Source organism: Trichoderma camerunense, assembly GCF_050948025.1.
Source record: "Trichoderma camerunense strain CBS 138272 chromosome Unknown V8C40scaffold_16, whole genome shotgun sequence".
NCBI classification, from domain to species: Eukaryota; Fungi; Ascomycota; class Sordariomycetes; order Hypocreales; family Hypocreaceae; genus Trichoderma; species Trichoderma camerunense.
Genome location: NW_028145354.1, coordinates 776,109 through 803,531, shown reverse-complemented (window position 1 = coordinate 803,531; position 27,423 = coordinate 776,109). Strand labels below are relative to the sequence as shown.

The 27,423-nt window shown below is 50.3% G+C and overlaps 9 protein-coding genes across 9 annotated transcripts; 4 read left to right on the top strand and 5 right to left on the bottom strand.

Annotated features, from left to right (window-relative positions):
- Positions 1 to 321: 321 nt before the first annotated feature.
- V8C40DRAFT_281549 (uncharacterized protein) lies at positions 322 to 1,903 on the bottom strand (the record flags this gene model as incomplete). Its single annotated transcript, XM_083221631.1, has 1 exon — positions 322 to 1,903. The coding sequence occupies exon 1, from the start codon at positions 1,891 to 1,893 to the stop codon at positions 322 to 324; it is 1,572 nt and encodes a 523-aa protein (XP_083070282.1). The 5' UTR covers positions 1,894 to 1,903.
- Positions 1,904 to 2,749: 846 nt separating this feature from the next.
- Positions 2,750 to 4,011, top strand: V8C40DRAFT_252792 (acyl-CoA N-acyltransferase). The gene is made up of 2 exons (XM_083217464.1): positions 2,750 to 3,351; positions 3,469 to 4,011. The coding sequence occupies exons 1-2, from the start codon at positions 3,042 to 3,044 to the stop codon at positions 3,888 to 3,890; spliced, it is 732 nt and encodes a 243-aa protein (XP_083070281.1). The 5' UTR covers positions 2,750 to 3,041; the 3' UTR covers positions 3,891 to 4,011.
- Positions 4,012 to 4,293: 282 nt separating this feature from the next.
- V8C40DRAFT_71627 (uncharacterized protein) lies at positions 4,294 to 7,775 on the bottom strand. Its single transcript, XM_083223348.1, has 2 exons — positions 7,280 to 7,775; positions 4,294 to 6,630 (listed from the first exon to the last, which is right to left on the bottom strand). The coding sequence occupies exons 1-2, from the start codon at positions 7,675 to 7,677 to the stop codon at positions 4,698 to 4,700; spliced, it is 2,331 nt and encodes a 776-aa protein (XP_083070280.1). The 5' UTR covers positions 7,678 to 7,775; the 3' UTR covers positions 4,294 to 4,697.
- A 3,301-nt stretch (positions 7,776 to 11,076) lies between these two features.
- Positions 11,077 to 11,837, bottom strand: V8C40DRAFT_71588 (uncharacterized protein). Its single transcript, XM_083223347.1, has one exon. It carries the CDS (start codon positions 11,777 to 11,779, stop codon positions 11,126 to 11,128), a length of 654 nt encoding a protein of 217 aa, XP_083070279.1. The 5' UTR covers positions 11,780 to 11,837; the 3' UTR covers positions 11,077 to 11,125.
- A 2,573-nt stretch (positions 11,838 to 14,410) lies between these two features.
- V8C40DRAFT_252779 (protein-arginine N-methyltransferase SFM1) lies at positions 14,411 to 15,672 on the bottom strand. The gene is made up of 6 exons (XM_083217463.1): positions 15,563 to 15,672; positions 15,173 to 15,502; positions 15,091 to 15,108; positions 14,928 to 15,038; positions 14,751 to 14,869; positions 14,411 to 14,692 (listed from the first exon to the last, which is right to left on the bottom strand). Exons 2-6 carry the CDS (start codon positions 15,489 to 15,491, stop codon positions 14,636 to 14,638), a joined length of 624 nt encoding a protein of 207 aa, XP_083070278.1. The 5' UTR covers positions 15,492 to 15,502; positions 15,563 to 15,672; the 3' UTR covers positions 14,411 to 14,635.
- A 492-nt stretch (positions 15,673 to 16,164) lies between these two features.
- Positions 16,165 to 18,633, top strand: V8C40DRAFT_252777 (serine-type carboxypeptidase kexA). The gene is made up of 3 exons (XM_083217462.1): positions 16,165 to 16,549; positions 16,637 to 16,997; positions 17,050 to 18,633. Exons 1-3 carry the CDS (start codon positions 16,380 to 16,382, stop codon positions 18,418 to 18,420), a joined length of 1,902 nt encoding a protein of 633 aa, XP_083070277.1. The 5' UTR covers positions 16,165 to 16,379; the 3' UTR covers positions 18,421 to 18,633.
- A 38-nt stretch (positions 18,634 to 18,671) lies between these two features.
- V8C40DRAFT_71496 (electron carrier DRE2) lies at positions 18,672 to 20,058 on the bottom strand. Its single transcript, XM_083223346.1, has 2 exons — positions 19,299 to 20,058; positions 18,672 to 19,231 (listed from the first exon to the last, which is right to left on the bottom strand). Exons 1-2 carry the CDS (start codon positions 19,954 to 19,956, stop codon positions 18,924 to 18,926), a joined length of 966 nt encoding a protein of 321 aa, XP_083070276.1. The 5' UTR covers positions 19,957 to 20,058; the 3' UTR covers positions 18,672 to 18,923.
- Positions 20,059 to 22,468: 2,410 nt separating this feature from the next.
- On the top strand, positions 22,469 to 24,176 carry V8C40DRAFT_268808 (uncharacterized protein; the record flags this gene model as incomplete). The annotated part of the gene is made up of 7 exons (XM_083219995.1): positions 22,469 to 22,695; positions 22,751 to 22,875; positions 22,932 to 23,483; positions 23,540 to 23,582; positions 23,639 to 23,715; positions 23,765 to 23,938; positions 23,992 to 24,176. The coding sequence occupies 7 exons, from the start codon at positions 22,469 to 22,471 to the stop codon at positions 24,174 to 24,176; spliced, it is 1,383 nt and encodes a 460-aa protein (XP_083070275.1).
- Positions 24,177 to 24,539: 363 nt separating this feature from the next.
- V8C40DRAFT_252771 (glutathione S-transferase family protein) lies at positions 24,540 to 25,869 on the top strand. Its single transcript, XM_083217461.1, has 2 exons — positions 24,540 to 24,739; positions 24,833 to 25,869. Exons 1-2 carry the CDS (start codon positions 24,638 to 24,640, stop codon positions 25,748 to 25,750), a joined length of 1,020 nt encoding a protein of 339 aa, XP_083070274.1. The 5' UTR covers positions 24,540 to 24,637; the 3' UTR covers positions 25,751 to 25,869.
- Positions 25,870 to 27,423: the final 1,554 nt, after the last annotated feature.

The following is a 27,423-nucleotide window of genomic DNA, read 5'->3' as shown; positions in this document are numbered from 1 at the left end:
TTTGACATATTGGGCAATTCGATAAATGCAAGAGGCAACGTCTCCAATTGTTGGACTGAGTAGTGGAAATTGAGCAAATGTATTTGGTAATGTGCAGAGAAGCTATCTCCCGAACCATTAGTTGCAAATGTAGAGCACCCATCTTGGCATGTAAGCTCAATATTATGAAACGAACTTGAGAAAAAGAAAAAGGAAAGAAGCCTGCGAAAAGAGAATGAAACAAAAAAGAAAGAAAAAGCAGATGGATAAAGCAAGAGTGTAAAAGATCAGCCACTTATAATCCCCCCTGGAAAACTTCCGAAACCTCTAAGCCCATGCTCCCTAATACCATCCATTCCATGGATCAACATCATCTTGATCATCATCCTGATCAACATTCAGCCAATCAGGCGAATCAACATCCATATCCATCGTCGTATCCTTATCAAAGTGTCTCCGGTTGCACTGCTCCTCAATGTGTTTCGCCAACGTATCAATTGCCTCGGCACTCCTCTTCGCCATCTCCACCGTGCGCCTCCGCACCGCCTTGTCCCCAGATGCTTCTCCTTGGAAATAGTTCATGGCTTGTTCGTGGCGTCTGTTGATGGTGAGGCGACACGAGCCGGTGCCTTTGACGGTGACTTGGGCGGATCGCCTGCTCGCGTGTCGGGTGAGTATGTCGACGTGCAGCATCTGGCTGTCGATGGATTTGATGGCCTCAATCACGGGACTGCCTGGAAGAAAGAAATCGATGAAAGTGAATCGGCCTTGCAGTTGGTTGGATTGCTGGTTCAAGAGCGGCATGATGCAAACAGTCAGCGTATGGATGTTGCGAGACGCCGTGACGGGTCCGTCTTGATCTGGTTTGCGGAACACATTCATCGCGTTGACCATGCAGTCTTGGGTAACCGCTGAATACCGGTTTGCCTCGGCCTCGATGGCAATGTGTCGGAATAGGTGACCATACGTTTCAATGTTTATGCTGCATTCCATATCGGGGCCGACAGGGCCATCTTCGTCGTCCTCATCATCCTGCTCAAGATCGTCCTCGTACTCAGACCCGCTCTCGTCGCCATCACGCCCGATCAGTTCGTCATCAGTCGCCAGATTATCAATGTAATCCCCATTGAAGTTTGCGTCGCGGAGGCGGTACAAGAAAGTATTCGCTCCGTATAGCACCACGCTCGCCTCTTCGTGCACGATGCTGCACGTCCCGAGGATGGCCGTCGACATCTGCAAGTCTTTCGTCCAGTACACTTGCTTCCAGCCTCCGTGGACGGGGATTGGCTTTGTGGCAGTGAGTAAGTGGCGGTAAATCTCCATCCGAATCTCTCGCGGCATGCCCATGAAAGTAGCTGGTGTCTTCTGAACAACGGGTTCCGCAGGAGGAGGGGGAGGGGGAGGGGGAGGGGGAGGCGCCTTGCGCGCCCTTTTTCGACTGAATCTGAATGGCTCGTAGTCTCTTTCCGGCTCCTGGTTGACTTCTTGCTCCTGATTTTCTTCTTCCTCTTCTTCTTGCTGCTGGTATCCTCCTCGCTTCAAATAAGACAGCTGCGGCTTGTCGTCATAAGGGTCGGGGACTTGAGGCGCAGAAGCTTTGAGTGATACTGGCAATTCTCGTTTCCCATCTTTGTCCAACTCCTCCCGATCTTTGGCAATTTTCGAGTAATGGCTTTTATTGGGAACTTTCGATATGCCGACAAAATCTTCTTTCCCAGGTAGCTCAAGTCTCAGACCGTTTGGGAGTTGGGCACAGTCACGACGGAACTGCTTTCTTAGCTCTCGACGGAGGTCTTTGGCCTTGGCGCGCTTTTTACGAGACTTGAGCTTGCTTTGTTTCTCCTTGTGTGCTCGAGATGATCTGGTACTAGTGGGCTTGGCTTTAGAAGCTCGCGTAGGGCGACAAGGAGCCATTGTGGGTGGTGTTGGTGGTTGAAAGTAGGCAGGTGGATGAAATATGAAGAGTGTTGTGCAATGATATGTAGGTCTTATCACAAGAGATGGTTAATGATGAGAGTGTTGAGAAAAGGTTAGAAGAAGAGGGAAGAGAGGAGAGTGCGAAGAAGGAGGGAAAGGAAAGAAAAGGTGGATTTATACTGCAGTGTTGCTTTCGGCTGAGGGCATCTCTCTGAGTGCATCTATCTGGCGGTGTGTGGAGTTGGAGCGCAGAGTTTGATACCAGCATTGATGCTGTCTCGCCTGCGATCCGAGACGACGTTGATGGACAGTCTACTCCTCTCGGATATGAACTTGGTTAAGTTGTTTCGCAACTCTAGAGATATTCATCTGTCACGATTAATCTGGTAATTTTACGATTTTACGACGAGAAGACAACACTCAAGACCATATGTATTGTATTGAACGCATGACACAGTTACTGCATTGATGTTGCGATGTTCTGTTACACGCGTGTAAATGAAGTTCTCGTAACCTTTGGTGTAGTAACTCAAGCGGCTAGGCGCTATTGTTGGGGCTGCTGGGCGCTATCTTGTCAGAATCCCTTTGAACTGCAAACCGATCTACGCAGGTCGAAACTAGAGTCACATTGAGTCCGACTTAGGAACTGGCGATAACTCATAGCCCAATCCCACTCATCCCAGAAACAAAACACCAACTTAACCCCCATCCTGTATACTTATCTGCATTAAACAATGTCATGCAACAACAGAGACCGGAGATAACAAAGTGGAGATGACAAGATGCATTTTTTTCTCTTAAGCCCCCATCCATGGCTCCATAATATGACACGGAAGATTTATCCAACCAGTCAGAGCCGCCGACTTTGACTCATTCGGCAACTGGGCGGAGGGGGAACGCCGGACTCATTATTTATAATGACCAACTTGCTACTTGTACTAGGTTTCGTTTTGTCGTTGAATCTCTCATATCATGAACTGAGCGAGTGTATTCCTGTCTTCATATTACAACATTATACTCAGCAGTCTTGGCATCAGTTTACAACAGTCTCTAAACAACTATCATCATCACCATCACGGTCTAAAATAGTGACAACTCAAAAACTTCACTCATATTACCCATCCTGATCCATCTTCACCCGCACAATGACAGCAGCATTCCGCCTCCGCCCCGGATCCGCCGCCGATCTCGTCCACGCCGTCCGTCTCTACGACGCCTGTCTCGGATCCGACAAGCTAGTGTCCCTCTTGTTCCCAGCCAAGAAGGACGATCCCGCAGCGTACAAGAAGTATCTCTATAGACTCTACGCCAAGCGCTACTGGTCCGTTGAATGGATGTTTACCTTTGTCGTCAAGGAGGGCGGCGATGCGGTTGGTGGGAGCGAAGTCGTCGGCTTTGCGTGCTGGAAGAAGCCCAAGACTGAGATTACCTTTAGCGAGCGTTGGTTTACTTTATGTGAGTCTTCTCTCTTATCAATTGCTGTTGTATTGTTGCTTCTCACTATCCACAACTTGTGAATAGCTTCATATATGTACCCTCAAGATATACAAAAGCTAACTTACATCACAAAAGTTGCATGGATCGCCCCCGTCATGCGCGCATTCATTACCCTCCAAAACAAGATTGCGCCCCCCAACGTCGACTTCCACGTCGCCCTCGCCTTCGACCGCTGCTTCCCACCCGTCGAAAAGGCCGTCTTCGCAGGCAAGCAGCCCGAAGAGTGGTGGTATCTCAGCACCCTGGCCGTGCACCCTTCCGCTCAAGGCCAGGGTCTGGGCGCCCTGCTCATGGCTGAAGGACTGACCATGGCGGACGAGTTCCAGGAGAAGCAGGCCGTCGTCAAGGCAGAGGGCAAGGCAAGGGGAAAGGTCTGGCTGATTGGCCTCAGGGGTACGGATACCTTTTACTCAAGGTTTGGCTTCAGCGAGGTGGGCAGGGCGAATGTTGGCGAGTTGAGCGAGTGGGACGGCGGCCTTGTCATGTTTCGAGAGTAAAGCGCTGGCTTAGAGAAGCTCATTTTGTTCTGTTTTGTCTATTTCGTACATACGAAGTGCTGGTGGCCTTCATCCTTTAGAGTCAGATAGAAGTACAAATCCTGTTGCATATTTTTCCACGCGTCTCCTTGTTGTGCCTCAAACCCCTTTTGTGATCATTTTCCCCTTGGCCAATCCATGTACGCCCAGCTATCCCGTCCTCCAAAGCAATTATTAAATCCTTTTGTCACTTTTATAAAAGCAAATTCATCACGAGATATTCTCGCCAATGCTCAAATGCAACCGTTCGTATCAGAATTCCGCAGCCGTTTATCATAAACCGAATAACTTCGCTCGCTCATATCTATCCGCCGTGGATGTCCGAGTTGGACGAAAAAAAATTAAGGAATGAAAAGTGGAAAAAAGAGAGAAAAAGAAACACAGAACAGAGCAAAAAAGAAAACCTCGAGACTCCTTGCCTGTCTAACAAACTTTTTAGCCGCGCCTTGTCATCGTGAGCGTAAGGTCGTACGCCGTATATGCACAGGAGAGTTCAAATAGGAAGAGAGAAGTAGAAGAAACAAGCAAATTCATGAAGAAGTATGACATAAATAACAGTGCCAAATGGATGAGAACAAGAAAAAGAAGTATGTCACAATGATGGCTTGCCAAAGCAACGTGAATCGTCACATTCTCCCATCGGAAAGGATAGGTATGGTGTGAAGTAGAGGTTAGAAGATCCCACAACTAAGCCTCATGTGCTTCCCTAGCCGCTTTCGCAACAGCCTAGCCAGCACCAGCTCATACATTGTTGTAACGACGTGCTTCTTATTCAACTCTCTCGGCTGTGGTACGTTGTTTGGCCTGACCAAGGTAGGTTGGAGCTCGTAGGCTATCCAGCTGAGGGCGTGTTACTTGATCGTAATAATGATGTTGTTGCTGGGCGCTTGATCTTTGGGGCCAGGCTGGAGCGTAGACATGGCTCGACTCGGGCCAGTGCTCTCGAGAGTAGCTACGAGGGTTCTGCTCATGGGTCAAAGAGGCCGCGGCTCTGTTGTCAAAGTACCTTGTGCCGAACTGCGAGGCGCCACTTGAACTTGGTCGAGGATATTCCAACATGGGCTGGCTCGTTGGGATATTATCACTATAAGATCGCAAGCGAGGGACTCGTGGCACGTTGGGGTCCTCATTAATCGATGCCCAAGAGCCTCTAAATGGTGGAATTGCCATATCCGAACCCTGGAGATCGCTGGCTCCCGCCAGATGAGCAATGGATGGCAGTCTCTGATGGTAGTATGGATCTCTACTTCTTTGAAGAAAAGATTCGGTACCCGCACGGTACTGAACTGGATGCTGCTGTTGATCATGGCTGTAAAGCCCGCCGAAGCCATTAGGGCGTCGAAATTCGCTAGACGAGAGCCCATACGTGTGCGCGATAGGTCCTTGGGAATGTTCAGGAGATGACACCTGGGCCTTTGGGGCCGTAGGCAAGGTGCGTGGTACGGACGACTCAGCGCCAGCCGAAGACACAAGCACATTGCTGGTGGCGTAAGACGGCACAGTCGATGGAAGGGGAGTCCGAAGGGGATGCTGGGGGAAGTCCGCCCCAAGAGGACTGAGGCGGATTCGCTTCCGCGGAGTATTCATAGATTCAGATGCGTCATGCTGAATGAGAAGTGAGGGTTCTCCGTGGCTGACGCAATCTGCATCCTCAGAACTTCGTCGCTTGGAGGCCTTGGCTTCCACTGCAGGAGCAGCTGTGCGGGCCTGTTTGCGGCTTCTGACTAGCTTCGCTATGTTTCCCGCCTCTGACTCTGTAATGTCAGGCAAAAACTCGATCTCGGGAACCTGGCCAAGAGTGCCATTCTCGATTTCTAGGTAAAGGCGGTCTGCAACTTCGAGCATCTGCTCCGTCGTGTATCCAGTACCCAGACGTCGAATGATCCAGTCGGGAGCGGCCGAACTGTTTGGTGCCTCTAGAGCCTCATCTTCGCCCTCTTCTGCTGCGCCTCCTTCTTTGTCAAGGCGGCTTTGTTCCCTCTTTCGTAACGCCAATGTCCAGAGTTTGATGTACGGGCCGGTTCCTTGGCGTTGATTCTCATTACTCCATCTTTGGAGTCGGTTTATCTGCATCTTCACGAGATACATCTGGTTGAGAGGGTAGGTCTTGGCATTTCGATACCTAATCCGTTGATAATGTTTGCGACAATAATATACCCACACCTGCTTTGGGATCCGAAGGGTGCAAGCCTTGTTGCGTCCGAAAAGGTGTGAAATGGCTTTGCGTAGCTGCGAGCCAGTCTGACAATCATTGACAAACATACACCGAGGCTCTTCTTCGAGCGGAGCCATTGATGTAGGGCTCAAAGCCTCAAGAGATGCCTCTCGAGTTATTACGTCGCGGGTCGATTGTGCCAGAGAAGTGGTATCGGATATTTGATCGGAGACTTGTTCTTGTGGCTGTAAGACAGCTCCCGGAGAAAGAAGCATATCAATGGCAGCGCTTGTTTGCCCATTCCTGAGTGCAGGGTGCAGTCGGTGGTCGGGGTTAACATCTTGGTAGGTGGCAGCTATATTTGGCTTGGCTTCCTCTGCTTGAGTCCGCAAGCTTTTTGGCGTAGAGCTACCCATAGCTAGCTCAGTAGATAATGGCGTGGGATAGCGATCGTTCAGCGTGTCTGATGCGGATGTTGTCATACGCGAATCGAGAAGGGGAGCGGATGTGGCTCTTTTATGATACTTTGGTCGGGTCAACTCGGAACTGTATCAAATGCTTTAGCTTCAGAACCTTTGAGATAGCTTCGATAAAGTGACGAAAAAGGGGGAAATACGTCTTCAGGGAGGTGACAGGATGTGTGTTTAGTCCTCAGGAGCAATAGAAGACAGTGCTGTGTGTTGACAGTAAATGCCAAGAGATGTGTGGTTTGGGAAAGGAAGTCTGAACTTTGGGATCAAGAGATATAAATAGGCAATTTGCGCAGCTAAAAGAAGGAAAATTCTTCACAGTGATGCAGCGCCAGCTGTCTGTCCTTTGGTCACGCGAGCCGTCAAGGCAGGCTTTGACCACATTCTTCAGCTGTCAGGAATTTCTGCCAGAAGCTGCCAGGGACTGTCATCTGTGATTCACTGGCAGCCGGCTCGTGCACACCGTCTTTAAACAATGAGACGGTGCTTGAGCACTTGCTCGAGGAGGCACCATGCTAAATTCAGCTCTGAATAGAGTGACTCTTCTTCGGAAAGCGAAAGCGGAAAAAGCAAAAGTCCACAGAAACTGGGGCAGAAATATTTTGACAAGCGCTTAAAAGATCCAAGTTATTTCGCATGGCTCTGGGCAGTCCGTTTGATATGCCCAGGCAGCAGCAGCAGCATGTACACAAGCTTCTAGGAGAATAGAAGAATGAAAAACGTACCGTAAGGCCTCTCCAAGAAGAGTAGGCTGCCCAAGCTTCCGTAGGCTAAAACCGACACCCGGTCGATCATTTAAAATGTTTGCCGTTACGATCAGTTGATTTTGCTTTGCTGCTGAGACGTCTTCTATAAGCCGAGGAGATGGAGACTGCGCTATGATGTCAAGATCAATCTGAGGGCTTTGTGCTCCAAACGGCTTGGCATAGACTGATGGCGTGTCTATAATAGGTATACTTGAAGAAGATACGCCGCTAACAGATGCCACAGACGATAGCCTTGAATAACACTCCGACAGCGATGACCCCGATGACACGAAACTGCTGTTGCTAAATGATAATTTATGGTTTGAGGCTGCCGATACTTCTCCTGAGAAGCTGGCACGGTGGTCTTGAGGGGTCATTCTGTATTCCACGTCAGATATATTCTCCTCAAGCCCTCGATTCAATCATAGGTCGGGTAGAAGTTTACCGAGTCGAGCATATGTGAGCCTCGTCACTAAGATGAAGATTGTAAGCTTAGGGGTTCAGCAGGTTGTGGTAAGGAGAGGTTCAAAAGAGATTCGCTCTCTCGATGCCAGCCACGAGGGGGCTCAATCTGTGCTAGCAGAGGGAGCAAGATGTCCGGTTGCTAACATTGTTTTGCAACAAGGGATGAAGAATGTCAAGCTCACTCACCAAGATAAGTTGTTTCTGGCTAACTGTATCGGCAATTGGGAAGTAACTCCGAATGGAAAGCCCAGTGACGGTCGCTTTGATCTACTATTTGCTTCCAAGACAGTTTCGTGAACATGCTTTGGTGAAACTGGAGGGCCACTGCTTGACTGAGAAATCGACTCCTCGAGCTGGAGTGCTCCCACTCTCCCTTCACCCCAGAAGTTGGCAATTTGCCTTTCATCTCTGTCTGACCTCTGGCTGGAGTCTTCAACCCAAGGCATTGGTAAGGGTTTGCCATGGTTGTGATCCTTTGATGAAACCTCTGTGCCCCCTTTGCTGTAGCAAGGCTGTTGAGCATTGTTGAGAAGCGAAGTTACATCCATTTTCCCGATTTATCAATGCGGATAACCACGAGTATTGCTGCCCACGACAAGATGGATGGTAGTAGATAAGAAGTGCGACGTAAGAGAACTGCGGGGCGGGCAGACGACGCCTTTACACAGGCAATAACTCCGACTTGATCCGACAAGGTGACGACAAATTCAAGCTGGTACAAGAAAGTCTTCGAATAAGGGCCGTTTTGAGAAGTGCAATTGGTTGTTGGCACACAAGAAGTAGCGCGTCAGGTGTCTCCTAGCCACGTAAGTTGGCTGTTTCGGCGTTTCAGGTAGTGATTATGTGCTATGTGATATGTAGATTGAGGCCCCTTCAAAACCACTTATGGTCTTGGAAATGCGCACTTGATGCCTGATAGCGGTTATCGTAGAAGCGGCTGATACAACGAATCTGGGTATTGTTGTCGAGGCCTTCAGATAGTCGGATGGTCGGTGGGAGATGGTTGAGTTCGTCGCCTCTTTGTTGAGTTTGAGAAGTGAGAATAACCACTATGCAGAAAAGGCTCAAAATCTTCCCGCTCTAAGAAGCCAGAAACTTTATAGGAATATTCGCTGGGGCCCCTGTAAACTTATGCCGTGCTGGTTTCCGGCAAGGTAAAGCTATGCTTACAGAAACCAGGATCGTACAGCGGCGTGGAGTTTTCTTTATCTGATGAGGCTTCTCCTCCTTTCTCAAACAGGACAGCGGTGAGGTAAAAGTAGGAAATCGTCTGCTGCAATTTTTACAGGCAGTAAAATACCCCAAACGATTTCGAGGCGTGGGGCGTTGGCATATGATGAGACGCAAGATGCGACAGGATGCCAACCTAGTAGGCACGACGTTGATCTACTGGGGGGTGAGTAGGTAAGGCTGAGTAAAGGCAACGTTAAATGAGAAAAGTCCGGGTGATGAGAGTTGACCGATGTGAATGGGCCGGGGAACCGGATTGTTTGCCAGCATTGACAACATGAAAAGAGAAGAGGGTAAGACAGAGGACAGCGCATTGCCCAAGTCGGGAGCAGGAGTGTGGGCCGCCACCGACAACCTCACCATTGGATTGTCCAACGCTGTACTTACATATGACACTCTGGGAAACTGTGCAGGTGTTGACCATGCCAGCATTGTAACTGCTCTGTTTATATCGGCGCCGTTTGGCCGAAAACGAGAGCGGCGACCAGCAAGGGAAAGGTCGAGGCTCCATGAGGCCGGATACGACGACAATCACCAACTAGGCATGATAAAGGTTGCTCACAGACGTACAAGGGCGAAATTTGAAGCTGACGGCATAGGCGACGAAACGTTTGCCATTCAGCTGAATCAAAATCAGTTAGCAGCTGAAATATTGATTTCTCTCCCCCTCCCCCTCCTTCTTGTGGGATCTCGCAAAACAGCCCGGTGATTCGGCCAGCAAGCGACAAGTCTCTTGGTAAATCGGAAATAAACATGAGAGCCATGCTGAGCCACCCATTCCTGCAGTCGAATCGTAAACCAAAGCCTTTTAGTTCTGAAATCCTTGCTCATGCTAGCTTAGTTACCGCTAGAGCGGGGGCGGGATACAGGAATGGCTTAGCAGTTGTGTGTAGTCGACTTGGTTACTTGCAGATATGGGCCCGAGCAATCAATCCGTGGGTCGTTGGTTTATCACTTCAACGAGGCAGACATGAGCTGGGGCCACGACGTGAAACCGAGCTCGTCTTGGATCGTCCAATCGGCAGGTTTCGAGCTGACGCATCTTGCTCGCCCACATACTAACCAGAGGCTGGAGAAGAGAAGTATGAGCCTAAAATTGGCCCTACTTTCCCAAGCCCTGTTTCCCAGGGGGCCACGGCGTTGATCGTCGAGAAGAGAGACTGAATGAGTTGCAGCACGCTTAGGTCTGATATGACGAAACGCAAGCCAAAAAGGCCCAGAGGGCCCAGAGCAGCCACCGATGCGGAATCCACAGACAGGCTCGGGGAGACGCCGTCGCCCAACTCTGTCCTGATGAGACGCTGCGCAATTTGTTGTCGACCATGCTCATTAAACTCTTGGTTAAACCAGCCTGTGTTGCAGCCGTGCAAGAAGACAGATGCCGAATAGGTGTGGTAGAGCAAGCGACATGACAAGGGATATCCATCCCGGTCTGGTACCATACCGTAGTATCACACTGCTGAATGCCATGTGGTTGAGTGCCAGTGAGGCAAGCGGGTGTGTCTGACAAGCGTCCCTTTAGGCCAGGAAGGGGAAGTCCTTGCGGAAGAAGATGTGGCAGACCTGGTACTGCATTGCCCACGCCGTCGAGGCTTGCTCTGTGCGGGCCTCTGATCGTAGAGGTGGTGAGGCGCGAGAGAGGAATGTCGGTCCTATTCGCAAGAACTTGACATTTCTTGGCTGGTCGCTTGCAGCTACCTAGGTACCCCCGAGGCCAAGCGTTCGGCTACATGCGTGGATATCATAGGAGACCGGAAGACGGAGTAATTACCTAGTAAACCGCCAGCAGTTGGTTGCCACCCGCATACGAGGCAAGTAGACTGCCGGTCATAGACGCACCGTTGGTACGAGTAGTTTGTCGTCTTGCCATGTCGCTATCCCCTGAGAAAAGGCACAAAGCCGCTCTCATCAGCGATCGGGCTCCATGTTTCATCGCCGTATCGCATCTGTCGATGGTACCAGGCAGATGCTGGACCAGGCCGAGTGGGGTTGTCCGTCGTCCAGTCTCCGTGCAGAGCCATGAGAAGGACTAGATGCCGCACAAGAGAGACTTGAGAGAGAAAAACAAGAGCATCGACGAGTGCCGGGGTGCAGCCGCATGTTTCAGCCGTGCGTGGACATGCAGATACGCTACACGACGTGCGCCTTTCTTTGTTCCTGCGATGAAGAGCTCGCACAGACGCCGTTGACAAGAGTCGAGGCGGTGACGACAGCCACCCTCATGCCATCGAGCGCTTTCTGTACGAGGTGAAAATTAAGTCCCGAATGTGTGAGACGTGCCTGGGCAATGTCTTGTTCCGCTAGCGAGGCCACGAGGAGGTGAGCACATCGGAATTCGATTGTGTGTGCATGTATGTAGCTGACGGGTTGCAGGTCTAGGAGCCCAGTCCCTGCAGCATTGGGGTTGATCAATGCCTTCAACGTTCCAGGCAATTTCTTACTGGTGCCCTCATGTAAGGACCTGGTAATTGTCGTTCCTTCTTGAGTACTACCAAGGTACCTCTGACCACTGCCGGCAAGAGAATTGTCCAGTATGACTGCCTCGTGATATATAGGGCTCCTGCTAGAAGTTTTCCATGACAAAGCACGCGACCCAGTACTTACAAGGTACATCATAGCAAGTGGCTGCCACATTCTGATCTCTCCTCCTTCATCACCAATGAATGACCTGTCGCCATCGTCCAACAGCAATCGCATGCAGCGCCTACAAATCAGATAATTTGCTGTCGACAATGCATCGTCCAACCAGTATAGGGTACTATCGGCATGGAGCCCTACTACCATGCAACAGGTACGAGTACGGTATGTATGTGGTGGGCATCCGATGGGAAATCAAATCGTAACTGATGATTAGTCGAGACGACCACCTTCATCGGGCCTCAACGGGCTTCATTGGGCAGGGTTCACGTTCCTGCTTCTCTCGACCGGTCAAGACCCGTACGGGCATACAGTACGTGTGATGGCCAAATAAGGTGCACGCACGAGTAAGCCCACCTCTGTGACAATCCTTCTGTGGGCTTCCGAGTGCTGCTCTATCAATTCCTGGCTGCCATCCGCCTATCAAGGGCTACCCAGCATCGCGAGAAGCGCCTTGTCGAATACCCAGCACAACCCATGCAATGGCGGACCCAAGCTTGGGTGTGGGTGTGTCGTCTTCAAGTCGAGCGCTAAAAATGGAGCCGGTAACCCCAGGCCAACGCTAGAACTTGCCCAACACTCGCGTTTGCATTCCAAATGAGATTCCAAAGGAATATCGATCTTCTCTGGAAGCTCAACCGACCCCACGCTAGCTAGGGGGGTTGATCCTGGCTTGCATTTCTAGGCCGACGCTTCCATGGGACTAGGCCCTGAGCTCATCCCGCGCCGTTGTGGATGATTGATTCGTATCGTCCATCTCCAAAAGACCCCAGCGGCCGGCTCGGATATGGCCCTTCAAAGAGGCCCTGACAGCCACGTTTTCTAGACTTGCAAGACTACTTGCGGGCGACGCGCTATGGCGCAACCCTTCCCTGGCTGACATCTGGAGGATCACTTATGGGAACCTGGGTAGTATGGATTTCCAAGCCGTCTAGCACCTACTTCACTGGATAGACAAGTTCTCGACAGCCTCGCCCAGAAAGGGCGATGTGCCCCTGGTGTGTTCCATCCGTCATGCAAGCATGCTATCTACTACTGGTAATACTTCAGACGGTCCACCAGCCGAAACTATCAGGGCATATGCGCGTGTCATATCACTTCCACAGCTGACGGTTTATGTTCCCCGAGCCCATTATCAATCTACGTCCCGCTACCGAGGATAGCGCTAGATTCGTGTTCGCTTTCCTTTCAGCCGCAACCTGCTGCTGGTTCCATTAGCTATGACGACTCTCGACCTCTCGTCATGCTGCTTACAGTAGTTTCCGATTCTGGTTGCTTTAATTTGCAGGTCCCAAGAGTTTGGCGGCCGATCTAGCAAGTCCCGGTATCTTGCTAGCTCGCCTTTATTTGCCGTGGTGGCCTCGGCCAAAGTTCTACCAAGACAGCCAAGTTATAGCAATGTCTGAGCTGTTAAGGGTCCTTCCTATCTGGAAAGGGGGCACATGCAATATCTTGGCAGATGGGCACACGAGCTCTGGGCCTTGTTACTATGAATGAAGAGCAAATCAGCCTAATAGGCGCCTGGCTGTTGTAAAGAGAGAAATTTTTCCCTTCCGGTGCAGCGTCGTATACTCCGTATCTGCAGTGTGAAGGAGATGCTAATTTGATCTCAACAGTTTTGCTCCTCAAATGTTAATAGGTAAGCACTCGGCTGCAGCGAATTGATAGGCGAAGTCATTAACTGGAGGCTTCACCTGGTTGTATCACCACAACAGGAATCCAATGCCACCTCGCCCGCATGTCAAGATGGCACGGTAGATCCTCCGAGAGAAGCATCTTCGTTTTCCATCGGCCTCCTCCGTACAGAAAGTTTGCATCAGGTCCGATTGGGGCAACTTGGCAGCCATGTGGCAGTTCATGTGGCTGGCAATATAGGAGCCGTGGCGACATCATCTCTGCAAGATTGGCGGCAGCTTCATGCTGTCATCTTCGCAGAGCGCAAACCTCAGTCTATCATTCTATTTCGTAGAATTTTGACTGCCGCACGCACTCCCGCGAGCCTTAGAACCATGAAAGAAGTGGTTCTTTGGGGGTGATAGTGAACGATCGGCCAACTGGGCTAGCTGCTGCGACCCGACATCGCGACGCTACATCCGTTATTCCGACATTGTCACAACGTGGAATTCCGCGCCTGCGCCTGTGCCTGCAAGTCTGTCTGGGCGTTGTAACAAGGATTTAAATTTATCGACAACGGTAATAATAACCTTGAGTGCTACTGGCGCTTGTGTGTCCGCCCCATATAGAGTGCTCCCGCCTATGGAAACGAGTCTTGAGATCTGACGTGTCTCATTTCTACGACCAAGCTGAAGGGTAACATTTCGGGCTCACTCACCCGGTGCGCTGGGTTGAAGCAAACATGCATCGGAGAATTACTGTATGCTCGGATACCCACAGACCGCAGCACAATGCCTGCGGCAGAGGCCATATCAGAGTCCGAATTGTGTAACACATTGACAACAGTTAATATTGACTTCATAATCAGTGTGGGTTGCTCCCTATTGGCAGCCTCGTTGAACCTACCGTAGGGGCTTATGTTGGACTGTCGGAATCACGGAGCCTGCGCTAAGTGTGCATCGTCTACAGAAGTCCCTGCATATGTTCTGTCAGTATTGTCAGTATTCAACAAGTTTATCGTGGCTTAGCAGCCGCGAGCAGAACTGTTTTGGTAATTTCTGCGAGGCGTGAATGTGATGTTACGTTGCCGCAAACTTCTGTTATCTATTTCCTCTTTCACGAATAACGGCAAACGATCAGCACTTGAGAAGTGCAAGACAAGGCTCTGTTGATGGCACATTTTCATTGATGGTGGAGGGGATGTCCTAGCAATACAAGGCGATGGTGTCGAGCCTATAGAATTACACCAGTGTTCTAAAGAGCTTCAATGTTCTTTTTGCTGCCTCTGTCGCCAGCTACAGATGGTTTGCTGGATAATTCGTCATCACCCACGACGACAGGCTATGTGATTGCTTGGCCACGCCCCTTCCAAAAGGGAGTATGGCATCTTCAAAACAGGTCATCCACAGATTTATCAGCGTCCTTTTGTATCAATTCGACCATTCCCTGCGAGACTTGGTGAGCTAGATTGAACCAATACGACATGTAAGCTCGATAAACTCACCTTTGGCATGATTGGCTTTCCATCTGCGCCTGAGACATAACGAAACGGCATCTGGGTGCTTTCATGTTCGTTGAACTTGAGCTCTGGGAAGTCCAGATACGGCACTTGGTCAAGGGGTACTGCTGAGGTTAGCTCTATGTCATCTCTCGGAAGTTACCTGCCTAGCCATTGACCTACTCTTATCTTGTACGACCATTCGAGTTACTCGGACGGCTGTGTCTGTGGTCATTTGCTTAGGGCCCAACCTTCTGCCCTCGAAGCCCTTCTTTCTCAATTCAGAGGTTCGGTCTAGAGTCTGTTAGACACGAGTTGATACTCGACAACCCTCATCAAAACTCACCTCGAGGAGGATCATCACCTATGATTGTTTTTGTTAGCTGATTCCCACTCATTCCCAGTACACCAACAGGCTGGTCACTCACCCAAGATGCCTCCAAAGAGAAACGCATCGAATGTCTCGCCATCTTCGGGTGCCAGATCCTTGGCTGCTGCGGGATCCAGGAGGCAGACTCGAGATTTCTGGCCAGCATAAAGCTCCTCGACCCCGCGGTGCTCTGCCGTGAAGGCCTTGCTGGCAGCCAATGCAGGCGGAACTTGAAAGTTGGGAGGCAGGCAAGAGAGAATGAATTTGGCTTTAGTCTCCTCGCTCTCAGCTGCGATGGCTAGATACTCGAGCTCTGACCAAGGGCCAAGCTCTGGGTCGAGATGCTCGACGATGAAGGTTTTGCCAGTCGAAGCCATTTTTGTGTGGACTACTCTTTTTTAGCACAAGGTTTTTGGTATGATGAAAATGAAATATGATTCTGCCTTACTGGAGATGTGGTCGAATTGGTAAGTGGTGAAATGTGAGCACTGTTATGAAAGAGAGGCCTCATCCACCGTATGAAAAAAAAAATTCAAGTAAAAATGAGGTACTGCAGAATGATGCAGCAAATGCCCCTCAGCGATCTACTAAAACTAAAAGTACATCTATTTTGGTTGGATTCATAGCTAAAGGTCATGTACCGCCCATCTTTGTGTGCATTAAACACGGACGCTAATTTGGAGCGAGCTGCATTGACGTCGGGGTTTCTAACAAGTATCAGAGCAGATGCGTAACAAGCGACACTCGACACCTAACATATCTACACAACTATCAAATTTATTTTTGATAAAACATTGAAAGCCAAATGAATATCTACATTAACATCTTCTTATACAGGTAGTCTGTATTGAAGATTTCTTCACGTCTGATTCTCTTCTATCCAGCGAGATCAGGCTTATTGACACCCCCAGCGACAATAGACGCCTGCCGTGTGGGGCCGAAGCGCTATATCGCTTGCAGTTACAGCGACCCCATCCGCCTGTTTTAGGGGACCAATTGCCCCAGTGCAGCTTTGTCCGGCTGCACGGCATCCCAAACCAGGCCGACATCCCCAAGGGGCAGGCGAAGCGACATTCGCTGAATTCGGCCACCTTGCGCCTCGCAACAACCAACCTTCCTTCATCACCCTCAAATTTCACCTCGACGAGCGTGATTCTCTGTCAATGATCCTCTACACCGACCACGACTGAGGAAGCTGTGCTCCCTCTCTGCCGACTTTTTCTTTCTTCCGCCGTCCTCTCGCGCCGATTGCGCCGCTTCTCGCCATGGTTTCGCTGTCCGCGCGGCCAGCTTCATGGCGATGGCTGGCCGTTACTCTGGCTTCACTCTGGCCTGCACTCGCCGTTGCAGAGCAATCGAAAACCACCGCGGACTACTATGTTCATGATCTTCCAGGGCTGCCACAGAATGCGCCGGCCGTGAAGATGCACGCTGGGTAAGCATTCCACAAGCACAAGCACCAGGCAAGGGAGGATTGCCCCGGATTCTGCATGAAGCTGACGCAAGTCTACTCCGCCATCAGCCACATCGAAATCACTCCCGAGCACAACGGAAACCTCTTCTTCTGGCACTTCCAGAATCAGCACATTGCGAACCGCCAGCGAACCGTAGTGTGGCTCAACGGCGGGCCAGGATGCAGTTCGGAGGATGGCGCAATGATGGAGATTGGACCGTATAGAGTCAAGGACGTAGACACTCTGGTTCCCAACAATGGCTCCTGGCACGAGTTTGCCAATCTGCTCTTCGTTGATAACCCGGTCGGCGCTGGCTTCAGCTATGTCGATACCGACAGCTACCTCCGTGAACTAAACGAAATGGCAGACCAGTTTGTCATCTTTCTAGAAAAGTTCTTTACTCTCTTCCCCGAGTACGAGCATGACGACGTAAGTAGACCAAATTTGGCGGGCAAGATGTAAACTCTAATGTTGCGTTCAGCTGTATTTTGCCGGAGAGTCATACGCCGGGCAGTACATTCCCTACATTGCCAAAGCAATCGTAGATCGGAACAAGAAGTTATCGGAGCAAAAGAAGGACAAGGACACTTGGAACCTGAAGGGATTGCTCATCGGCAATGGCTGGATCTCCCCGAGAGAGCAATACGACAGCTATCTTCCGTTTGCATTCGAAAAGGGCCTTCTTACGAAAGATGGAGATGTCGCCAAGAAACTGCAATCTAGCACTCGAATATGCCAGAACAAGCAAGGCAGCGATCCGGGCCATGTCGACTACGGCGAGTGCGAGAGTATCCTCAGCTCAATACTAGACATGACCAGAAAAGGCAATGGAAACGATGCCTGTTGGAACATGTACGATGTCCGTCTTAGAGATTCGTTCCCCAGCTGCGGAATGAACTGGCCGCCGGACTTGGCCGCTGTCACCCCGTATCTGAGAAGACAAGACGTTGTGAAGGCGCTTCACATCAATCCCGCCAACGCTGGCAATGGGTGGCAAGAGTGCAGTGGAGCTGTGAGTTCTACTTTCAAGGCGAGAACGTCTGTTCCTTCGGTCGAATTGCTCCCCGGTCTCTTGACGGAGATTCCTATTCTGCTATTCTCAGGAGCGGAGGACCTCATTTGCAACCACATTGGCACAGAGAACATGATCGACAACATGGAATGGAATGGAGGAAAGGGTTTCGAAATAACACCTGGAAACTGGGCTCCCCGTCGAAAGTGGACCTTTGAGGGCGAAGTTGCTGGTTTCTGGCAGGAAGCCCGCAACCTCACTTACGTCTTGTTCTATAACTCATCTCACATGGTGCCTTTTGACTACCCCCGCCGTACTCGCGACATGTTGGACAGGTTCATGGGAGTCGACATCAGCAGCATTGGCGGCGAGCCTACCGATAGCCGCATCGACGGTGAAAAGGGCATCGAGACGACGGTCGGCGGCGCTTCCAACAACACCCACGCCCACGAAGAAGAGACGCACCAAAAAATCGACGACGCCAAGTGGGCAGCCTATCAGAGATCCGGCGAAATCGTCCTGGTCATCGTCATCGTCGCGGCCGGGGCTTGGGGATACTTTATCTGGCGCCAGCGCAGAGCTCGCGCCGCTTATAGGGCACTCAGCGGCAGCGACCCTTCAAGCCGAAACGGGTCTCGTCTCAACTTCTCTTCTCGTAGTAGACGGCATGCGGATGTCGAGGCGGCGGATTTCGATGAGACTACGCTGGACGATTTGCATGTGGAAACGCCAACTGCCTCGGAGAGCAAGTACACTGTGGGAGGGGACGACGAGAGCGACGATGGCTTGTCAGAAGCGGAGCAGAAGAGGAGGAAGGCCAACCAGGGAGGGTCAAGTTAGACATACTAAGGCGGTGCCCATTTGTTTTTCCTGATGTAAAAAGCATTGTTACTTGGACATGGGGGGTAAATGCTCTGATTCTCCTGCAGCTGCCAGCTAGAAACTGGTGGTAGAATCATTATATATTATTATAGGGAGTATGTTTTACATTTCTCACAAGGTGTTTTTGGTTGATTGTTTGCCAAAGATGGAATAAAAATTCTGATTCTCTAGTATTGTGTCGTAAAAAAAATAAAAGTGACCACGCCCAAAAGAAAACGCCATGTCTACGCCCAAAGCGTTCAGGGGACGAGAACAAAAAAAAACCTTCTAGCCTTTTGTTGTTTTCTTTAATGGTCCTTGTTCTTTGCTGTACTCCCTGATTTTTCGTTAACCCGTATCCAACCAAATCTTGATGAATGTCTTGAATAGCCCGTTGACTCCATCACGCAATCCATGCGTTAACAGCAATTCGCCCATATTCATAATCATAGAAACCCAAACAAAATGCAAAACAAGCTCCCTCACAGCTGAATCTCGTTGTTCAGCAGCCTAACCTCTTCACCGGGCTTGAACGGCGGGAGTCCAATGTAAGGGCATCCATCGCAGCGGAAGGCGTCGCCCAGAGCGCAGTTACCACATGAGCCGACCTTGCCCTGGACGGTGAAGTCAACCTCCGTGAGGTCGTCGACGGCGAGCTTGACGCTCTGGAGAGCCTTGTCGGCGGCTGCGCGCTTGGCGGCATCTTCAGCTTCGAGACGTTCGGCGAGGCCGCAGGTGCAGTCCTTGCAGGCGCGACGGCGCTTGCCGGCTTTGGGCTGGCATTCGGGAGCTGTTTTCATGAAAGAGTTAGTGTCTGTGAGGTTTGAAGCAGGTTTTATATGTGGGATGAAGCATACGGATATTGATGGGTCGCTTGAGGTCATCTTCGGTCATGAGGGTGTCTTCGTCGATGAGCTCGTCATCGTCGTAATCGGCGTCGAGGTCGTCAGAGAAGTCGATGAAGCCGACGCCAGCAGGAGCAACAGGCTTGACTTCAATCTTCTGGACGGGCGGGGCCTCAACCTTCTTCTTTCGGCCTCCCAGCTTAAGAGAAACTACGCCTTCTCCGTCACCATAGTCAGGCTTGTCAAAGCCCCCAGTAGACGCAACCAAGCCCGCCAAAACGGCTTCCTTTGCCAGAGCGGCGTTTTGGCCGAGGTCTGAGCCATCCTGCGACTGCAATCGCCCCTTGGGCTTGAGCGACTCTGCGATGGGACCGAGGATGCTTCTAGTCAAGAGGGGTAGGGCCTCGTTGAGAGAGGAAGACGCATCGGCGAGGACGAGGACAAGGTCGTATGTAGCAGACGGCAGCTTGACGAGACCAGCTGCCAACCGGTCGATCATCTGAAGATCTGTAGCAGAGCGATCATATTGAGACACGACGTTTGTGAGCGCAGTTGGGTGAGAGGCGAGAGACGGCGGCGCCAGGAGGAGAGTTCGCTTCGTCTGTGATGTTGCCACCGGGGCAGCGAAGAAGTCGTCCGAGGTGTCTATCATTACGACGGAGGGCGCCATTGCGAAAAGAATGCTGTGTGAGTAGGACGAGAATCGGCTGGTGAACGAGAGGATGTTGATTTTGTCGAGAGAGTGAGGGAACGGATTTGTAAGAAACAATATCCGTTTCCCACTCGGATGTTGGATAATAATTTCAGTGACGCTTAGTAAAAGCTTAAAAAAAATCAATGGTTCACAATGTTGACACTGTATGTCAGCGGTAAGCGTGGCCTGGTTAGTACAGTGTGGATAGTGTACGCGGGGTCGGATCGATAGTAATCGATAGCAAATGCGGCCCCTCCGAACGCGGAGATGCATTTTACGCATACCTGAGTATTCTGCGCTTCTCATTGGATGCGACGGGCAGGGGCAGAAGAGAAGCCCCCAATTGCTGTCGAGCGGATTACCAACTTGCAGGTCATCCCAACGGCTGAGCTTGAGATGGATCTTAGTTGCTTAAAAGCTGAGATCCACCTGGTTGACGAGTTCCGAGGCATGTGCTTGTGCTTTTGTATGTCAGTATCCTCTGTAGAACTAATCTGAGACTTGTGCTCTACGGCCGTTAATTGACGAGGGCTGCAGGACAGTCGCTTCACTACTTGTATATCGTCACCGTCTTTTCCAAAACGAGCCATAGTAGTGTTTGCTGTCTATGAAGAGTTGCCTTTTCCGCGGAAGTGTGATGCCCTTGGAAGCATCAGCCCACTGATATCGGCGTTCCGAACCAGCTAGTGATTTGCGAGCCGAGCCGATATGGGAAATAGGAAATACATATCAACTGCCAATGGCAATACTAGCTGTCGGTGGATTAAATCGGTGTGGTTTCACCTAGGTACTTATCCAGAACTGTAGCATTTATTGCCAAAGACCACATCCACATAAGGAGGAGTGTTCACTGCGCTCCATGTTTGTTCCAACTTAACGCTTTTGTACAGTGTATTAGTAGCTTCTGAACTTGAAACATTGATATGGCTTTAATTACCTAGGCAGTCTACCAAAGATTACAATGAATGTCGAATTATATTAGATATAGGCGTACTTGTTTGCATCCTGCTCTTTGTTACGCTATCAGGATCACAACTACGGCCCAGTTGCGTAGTTCGTCCTCAGCACGGTCTAAATATGTCAGAACTTACAATCCAACGAGTGATTATCTCCCAGGGTCGGCTATGCTTCATTCTTCCAACTGTTTATTCAACTATTGAGTAGGTAAGTGAATTCCACCAAGATATATGCTCAACACAGAAGTAATCAAATCAACAGCCTTGGAAGAAATATGGCAAACGAGAAGTGGAAACAACCTTTCTCGGAAATCATCAGTATTGCCTTCATCAGAAACCATTGTCTTGGCTGAATATATATCGTAATACTGTGCAATCCCATTGCTACGCATTTTGGGAATCGGTTTAGTAAGTTTACTGCAGAGGCTTCATCACGTATCAACGTAGAGGAGACAACATTCAAGTACCTAACTTAAAGTGAATCATTGATAGGATCCATATCAATTGTAGCAGCACTATAGTGAATAAACCTTTCCACACGCTTTCCCTGTGACAGATTCTGAATGGAAAAGGATAGCAGGAACAGCAAAGTAATACAACAGCAACAGCAATCCTATGGATGAATCTATCTTCCATTAATCCAACCGACTCACACACCAAGTTAGATGGTGTTGGCATGTACCAAGCCTCGCTATCAGGCATTTTGCTTCCCATGAGATAACCTGACGCTATCAAGCTCCCCTATAGCTACTCCCTACAGGCCGTTCCATTAAGCGAGGACTCTGCCACTGCCAGGTGGCTGCCTGAGGGAAGCACTTCCCTCTGATAAGATTGCCAGCTGCTCTTCTAAAGGCGAGGAGGGAAGGAGCTGGAGTGGAATAACTTGCCCCCATTCTGCCGCCCTGTGCACCGCCTTCGCCTGCCGGCTGCCTTCTTCCCTGCGCACTGCCAACCTTCTCCCCCCTCTTCTTCTTCTTTCTTCCTCACCTCCTCAGCTTTCTGCACATCTTCAACTTTGAGGGTAGCTGCAGGTTTTACGCCAGCTACATCAAAGCCTGTGAGTAACCACCTGAAGCATCTCGCTTCGAAGAATGTCCGGCATTTCGACTAACTCGTCAACAGTGCACGTAGGAGGCAGAAGTCTGTTCCATTTGACTGAACGCGACTTTGGTCTCGTGTTTCTGAAACCAGATCTCAGGTATGCTCACCCAATATCCTTTCTCTTTTGCAGCTCGCCTTCCTCAACTCCCCATCTCTGCTTCATCCCTTCTGAATATCCACCCTCCCATGGATGACTTTCTATGTTGCCTATGTTCCTCTTCATCCTCATAGAGACACTGAATGGCTTGCCTCACACTCGACTCCTCAGTCTTTCATCACTTTGCCCCAGTCATCTTTTCACTCTTCAGATCCACTTACTCAAAGAACGTACTCTCACCTTTCATCCTCCTTCATCTGATTATTTGTTTCTCTAACCTCTCTACAGAGTTTCGTTTGTCACTTCATCGTATCCCATCCAACACTTGCCAAAGATGGGAGACTGGGGTTCCGGAGTTGCGGATGCTGGCTGGGGAGCTCCAGCCACTCATTCCTTCCCTGACAAGGGAAATGCTGGAGGAGATACCTGGGGTCAAGACTCGGGCCAGCCAGCCGACGATGTTGGATATTCCAACGACGACAACTACAACGGCGGTGGCGATGATGCTGGAGCATCTGGGGCCTACGGAAACGATAAATGTTTCGGCTGCGGCCAAGAAGGGTAACCAGGTTCCGCATTCTTCCGTTAGACACACTGCTAATCAATTATTTTACAGTCACCGCCGAGCTGAATGTCCCAACGCTGGAGAACAGACTTGCCGTTATTGCAAGAAGGAAGGCCACCTGCGAAAAGACTGCCCGGAAGCGCCTCCCATGGCCTGCACCAACTGCGGCCAAGAAGGTATGTCTGATAAGTTGCTCGTGGGAGATGGCAATGACATTTATTAATGACAACAGGTCACTTCCGAAACAGTTGTGAGAATGCTCGCAAGGTCAATCGTGACCACGTCGCCGACACTACGCCTGATGCTGCCTGGGACAAGCTCAAGCAAGCGGCCCGTGAGAGAGATGTCGACGATGCCAAGGAAGCGATTGAGGAATACGTCAAAGCTCTGGCAGGAGAGGTCACCTATCGCCAAATCCAAGAGCGACTGGTGGAGGAAAATGTCAAGATTTTCCTCATCTCTACTCAGAGAGAGTTGATTGATACCTTCACCAACATGGACCTTCAAGGTAACATCGACAAGAAGTATAGCGTCTCGGTGAGATTTTCCGACAAGCCAGAGAGACCTCGCGAGATCAATGTCTGGCCAGATGGCATCGATGAGATTCTCTCTCGCTTGGATGATGCGGGAATGGTGGTGGACAGAGGTGTTCCAAAGTGTTACAACTGCGGCGAGCTCGGCCACACTAGCAAGGGCTGCTCCCAGGAGAAGGTCGAGCACAATTCAGAAAAGCCTAAGATCTCTTGCTACAATTGCAACGCCGAAGGCCACCGTGTGAGAGATTGTGAGTCGCAATGCCGCTCAATAACCATTCCTTCTTTCTTCTAACCAGCCCTCTAGGTCCCGAGCCGCGTGTGGACAAGTTTGCATGCAAGAACTGCGGGTAAGTCTGCGTTCATAGTTCCTACGCATGCCGACCAAACGCTGACGATGTTACAGAAAATCTGGACACAACGCTAAGGAGTGCGAAGAGCCTCCCAATATGGACAATGTTGAGTGCCGGAAGTGCAATAAGAGTAGGTCGGACCCATCTGTATGGTGGTACAATAACTGACTGCTGTTTAGCCGGCCACTTTGCGAAAGATTGTCCTGACGCCCCTAGCAGAGCTTGTCGAAACTGTGGCCAAGAAGGCCACATATCGAAGGACTGTGATCAACCAAAGAATATGGATAGCGTGGTGTGCCGCAACTGCGATGAGACCGGTCACTTCAGCAAGGAGTGCCCGAAGCCGAGAGATTGTAAGTTTCGTGGCGAAGCATTGGTACCACTGTAGCTAACAAACACACCGCAGGGTCCAAGGTCCAGTGCTCTAACTGTGAGCAATTTGGACATACCAAAGTCAGGTGCAAGATGCCTCCCAAGGAGTCGGATGCTTATGAAAGCCAAGCATACGGCGGCGAGGCTGAGGAGCAGCCGCAGCAGCCTGATGATGGCTATGGTGAGGCAGATGGCGGCGGAGGCGGAAGCGGCTGGTAGACCATTGCCATTGCCAGCAGTCCAGAGGAATATCTGACTCGGCACACCGTTCGTTGCTTTTTCATTTGAGTTGTAGTTGCCCCTTAATGGGGCTCATTTACTGCGTAGTTCAGTTATGGATGTGGTTACATCCCGGGTATATGGGACAACATAGGGCACAAGGGGATCACGGGAGGCCTAATAGCTCACCACTTCAAGGTATTCATCGTGGTACCCCTAATAAAAGCTGATTCAGAGCACAGAGGTCATGCGAGCGGAACTTCCCACGTAACCTCTCCGTGTGTCCGGTGGCCGATTCATACACCGGCTACCCCACCCCGATAAGCCGAGGCTGGGCGTACGTATAAACTCCCCGAGTCGCAAGCAGACGACAAGTCAACAACCCGCGAAACAGACTCTTTACCCTTTATACAATCCAGTGGAACTGTTACGGATCAAACATCCTACAACGTTGTGTGAACATGGCTGCCGGGGAAATTATACTTTATCATTACAAAATCTCGCCCTATGCAAGGCGCGCTGTGTGGTACCTAGCTCTACGGGGCATTCCCTACAAGCAATGTGTAAGTTGCATTTTTACATGAGTCTCCAGCCAATTGCCATGATAGGAAAAGATTGAAAGAAATTAAAGTGCTGATATGAGATTCCGATTTCAGCTCCAGCCTGGCGTGTTGCCAAGGCCGGATGTCGCCCGTCTCGGACTCGCGTACCGTCGCATCCCAATCATGTCCATTGGAAGGGACATATACCTTGACAGTCGCCTTCAGCTTCCCAAGCTTGAGGCAATGTATCCAGAGCTGCCTCGTCTGGGAGCAAGCACGGCGGATCAGAAAGGCATTGAGCGCTTACTTTCGGCCTTTGTTATTGACAGCGGCATCTTTCAGCAAAGCGTCAAGCTACTTCCACCGGAACTGCCATTCCTCAAGGATCCAAAGTATTTCAAGGACAGAAGCGATTACATGGGGACACCGATGAGCGTAGAAGCGTTGAAGAAGGTACGACCCGAAGCGCTGGCGGAAGTTGCCGCGGCGTTTGAGCTGCTGGAGACGACCATGTTGGCGGACGGGCGAGAGTGGATCTTGAAGACGGAGAAGCCGAGCCTGGCGGACATTGAAGGTGTTTGGATGTTTCACTGGATATCGGGGATTCCTGGGGCGTTGCCGAAGGAAGGGTTCTCGGCGGACAAGTATCCGCGGGTTTACGCGTGGATTAAGCGTTTCCAGGAGGCGGTGACGGCGGCAAAGAAGAGGATCGAGGAGCCTAAGACGTTGGACGGGGAGGAAGCCGCGAGGGTTATTGAGAGTTCATCGTGGCATGAGGAAGAGGGAGTTGTGGATGAAGGAGATGCGCTGGCGGTGGCGGAGGGGTTGAAGAAGGGTGTCATGGTTGTGATTTCGCCGACGGACACGGGGAAGGCGCATAAAGATGTGGGAAGGCTGGTGAGTTTGGATAAGGACGAGGTTGTGATTGAGGTGAAGACGGAAAAGGGGGAGAGTGTGAGAGTTCATGCGCCGAGGCATGGGTATAAGTTGAGGAGGTTTGATAGCGAGGCGAAGGGCGAGGCGAAACTGTAGGTTGTTTTGTGGTTTGTGGATATTGTCTGTTTTTGAGCAGGTTGGAATCGCGGGAGAATAAATGTTTGGCAATGATTGTATTATTTAGCATGAATTATTTTTTAGAATAGATGTATACCAACAATAGATGTATACTTGGTTGTAGACCGCGGAAGATGTGGTGATGCTGGGGAGGGACTCTTCGGCAGTGATACTACCTCAGTGCCCATCAACGCCGTCCGTTATCCAGCAGCATCAAATTGTATCTATCGATACGCATGCCTCGTCTATAATATTATTATTTCTTTCCGGGACACTTGGATTCGTGCGTAACCGTCGTACGGGAAACAAAACATGTTGCAATATCTATCTCGGTCGACTCAGGGGTATCGTATCCGACCTACCCTGGAGCAGCGAAGGAAAATGCGCTGTTTGATCTTCGATTTCACCCACAAAGTCGTAATAAGGTTATCGAGTGCTCTGAATAAGAATCAAGTGCATACTTTGGGCATAGTTACTCGAACAAAGTGGTCCCCGTTGTGGAGATGTGGCCTCGAGTGGTACAGTCACATTCAGAGACCACACGACCCAACTCACAAGTTGGGAGCTTCAAAGTTACTTCCCCAGAGATTTACTGATTCACAAACTTCATCTCCGTTCTACAGCCAAAACGCGGATCTCCCAACGCCATGTCCAGCCCAGCAGCCCTTCAGATGCCCAAATTCAAGCACAGTGACATAGCAGGCTGCTCATGATCGGCAGGGCCATGAGACCAAATCCTCTCAGCCCGACCGTTTGTTTTTCGATAACGGAAGGATTGCATCATTCGTTCTTTACGGTATCAAACAGGATTCCATGATGGAACCTTTTCACCTGCAGACAGCCGGACGGGCGCCAGCTGAATGGGGGGCACGCCGGTCAAGTCCTTCAGGCATCCTTTCCACTACCCCTTAAACCCTTTTTGGTCCGGTTGCTCGCAGAATCCGGGATGGCAAGACGTTGGAGTAGCAGTCCATCATGTTTTCGACTCACCTGAAATCGTGCCTAGAGGAATATGTATGTATAAGCATAACCGCCGATCATCTCTCGTGCTTCCAGAGGCGAAAATAGCAAGAGGATTAATCATCGTGTCATCACGAGCATCAGGCACAGTATCCAAAATAGCCCAAGCCCCAAGCCTAAGGAAAGCTGTAAACAAAAAGAACTTAGCCAAGATCTCGATCCTTTTTTTTTTGGTGCTTCGGAATTAGGACGCCATGGGGGGGTTCGTGGTTGCAAAGGGATGGCGAAGATCGCCGATTTGAGTGAGACCCTCTTGCCTCCTCCCCTTTGTTCGAGACATTCTCGGAGAGATATTGAAGCTTGTCTGGGAACAAAGAAGCTTGTAGAAACTGAATCAAGCTGCAAGCTGTTTTCAGTTGACGTTTTTATTTTTCAAAGTTTCGGACGTTTTGTTGACTTGCCTGGCCTTTTCTCTGCTATCGTTTCGTCTCTCGGGCTGAAGCTAATGACACGTCTCCACCTTGTGTAACGCGACTTTTGGATGGGAGCAAGAAAATGGTCTTTATCACAGCTATTGGCATTTCAGTACAATTTCATCTCGTTCAAAATAATAGTAGTAGTAGTAGTAGGCTGACAATGTCACACGAAGCTGTCGCGTGTTGTTCATTTGATACTCCCAGATCCGACGCATG

Excerpts from the sequence above, each read along its gene's own strand:
- V8C40DRAFT_252792 (XM_083217464.1), top strand. The coding sequence starts at position 3,042 with ATGACAGCAGCATTCCGCCTCCGCCCCGGATCCGCCGCCGATCTCGTC. Across the intron at positions 3,352-3,468 it reads CGAGCGTTGGTTTACTTTAT|TTGCATGGATCGCCCCCGTC; the intron begins GTGAGTCTTCTC and ends ACATCACAAAAG.
- V8C40DRAFT_71627 (XM_083223348.1), bottom strand. The coding sequence starts at position 7,677 with ATGACCCCTCAAGACCACCGTGCCAGCTTCTCAGGAGAAGTATCGGCA. Across the intron at positions 6,631-7,279 it reads CTTCTTGGAGAGGCCTTACG|TTCCGAGTTGACCCGACCAA; the intron begins GTACGTTTTTCA and ends CATTTGATACAG.
- V8C40DRAFT_71588 (XM_083223347.1), bottom strand. The coding sequence starts at position 11,779 with ATGGTAGTAGGGCTCCATGCCGATAGTACCCTATACTGGTTGGACGAT.
- V8C40DRAFT_252779 (XM_083217463.1), bottom strand. The coding sequence starts at position 15,491 with ATGGCTTCGACTGGCAAAACCTTCATCGTCGAGCATCTCGACCCAGAG. Across the intron at positions 14,870-14,927 it reads AATGGTCGTACAAGATAAGA|TACCCCTTGACCAAGTGCCG; the intron begins GTAGGTCAATGG and ends TAACCTCAGCAG. Across the intron at positions 14,693-14,750 it reads GAAAGCCAATCATGCCAAAG|GGAATGGTCGAATTGATACA; the intron begins GTGAGTTTATCG and ends CAAGTCTCGCAG.
- V8C40DRAFT_252777 (XM_083217462.1), top strand. The coding sequence starts at position 16,380 with ATGGTTTCGCTGTCCGCGCGGCCAGCTTCATGGCGATGGCTGGCCGTT. Across the intron at positions 16,550-16,636 it reads GCCGTGAAGATGCACGCTGG|CCACATCGAAATCACTCCCG; the intron begins GTAAGCATTCCA and ends CTCCGCCATCAG. Across the intron at positions 16,998-17,049 it reads CCGAGTACGAGCATGACGAC|CTGTATTTTGCCGGAGAGTC; the intron begins GTAAGTAGACCA and ends TGTTGCGTTCAG.
- V8C40DRAFT_71496 (XM_083223346.1), bottom strand. The coding sequence starts at position 19,956 with ATGGCGCCCTCCGTCGTAATGATAGACACCTCGGACGACTTCTTCGCT. Across the intron at positions 19,232-19,298 it reads CAAGCGACCCATCAATATCC|CTCCCGAATGCCAGCCCAAA; the intron begins GTATGCTTCATC and ends TCATGAAAACAG.
- V8C40DRAFT_252771 (XM_083217461.1), top strand. The coding sequence starts at position 24,638 with ATGGCTGCCGGGGAAATTATACTTTATCATTACAAAATCTCGCCCTAT. Across the intron at positions 24,740-24,832 it reads GCATTCCCTACAAGCAATGT|CTCCAGCCTGGCGTGTTGCC; the intron begins GTAAGTTGCATT and ends TTCCGATTTCAG.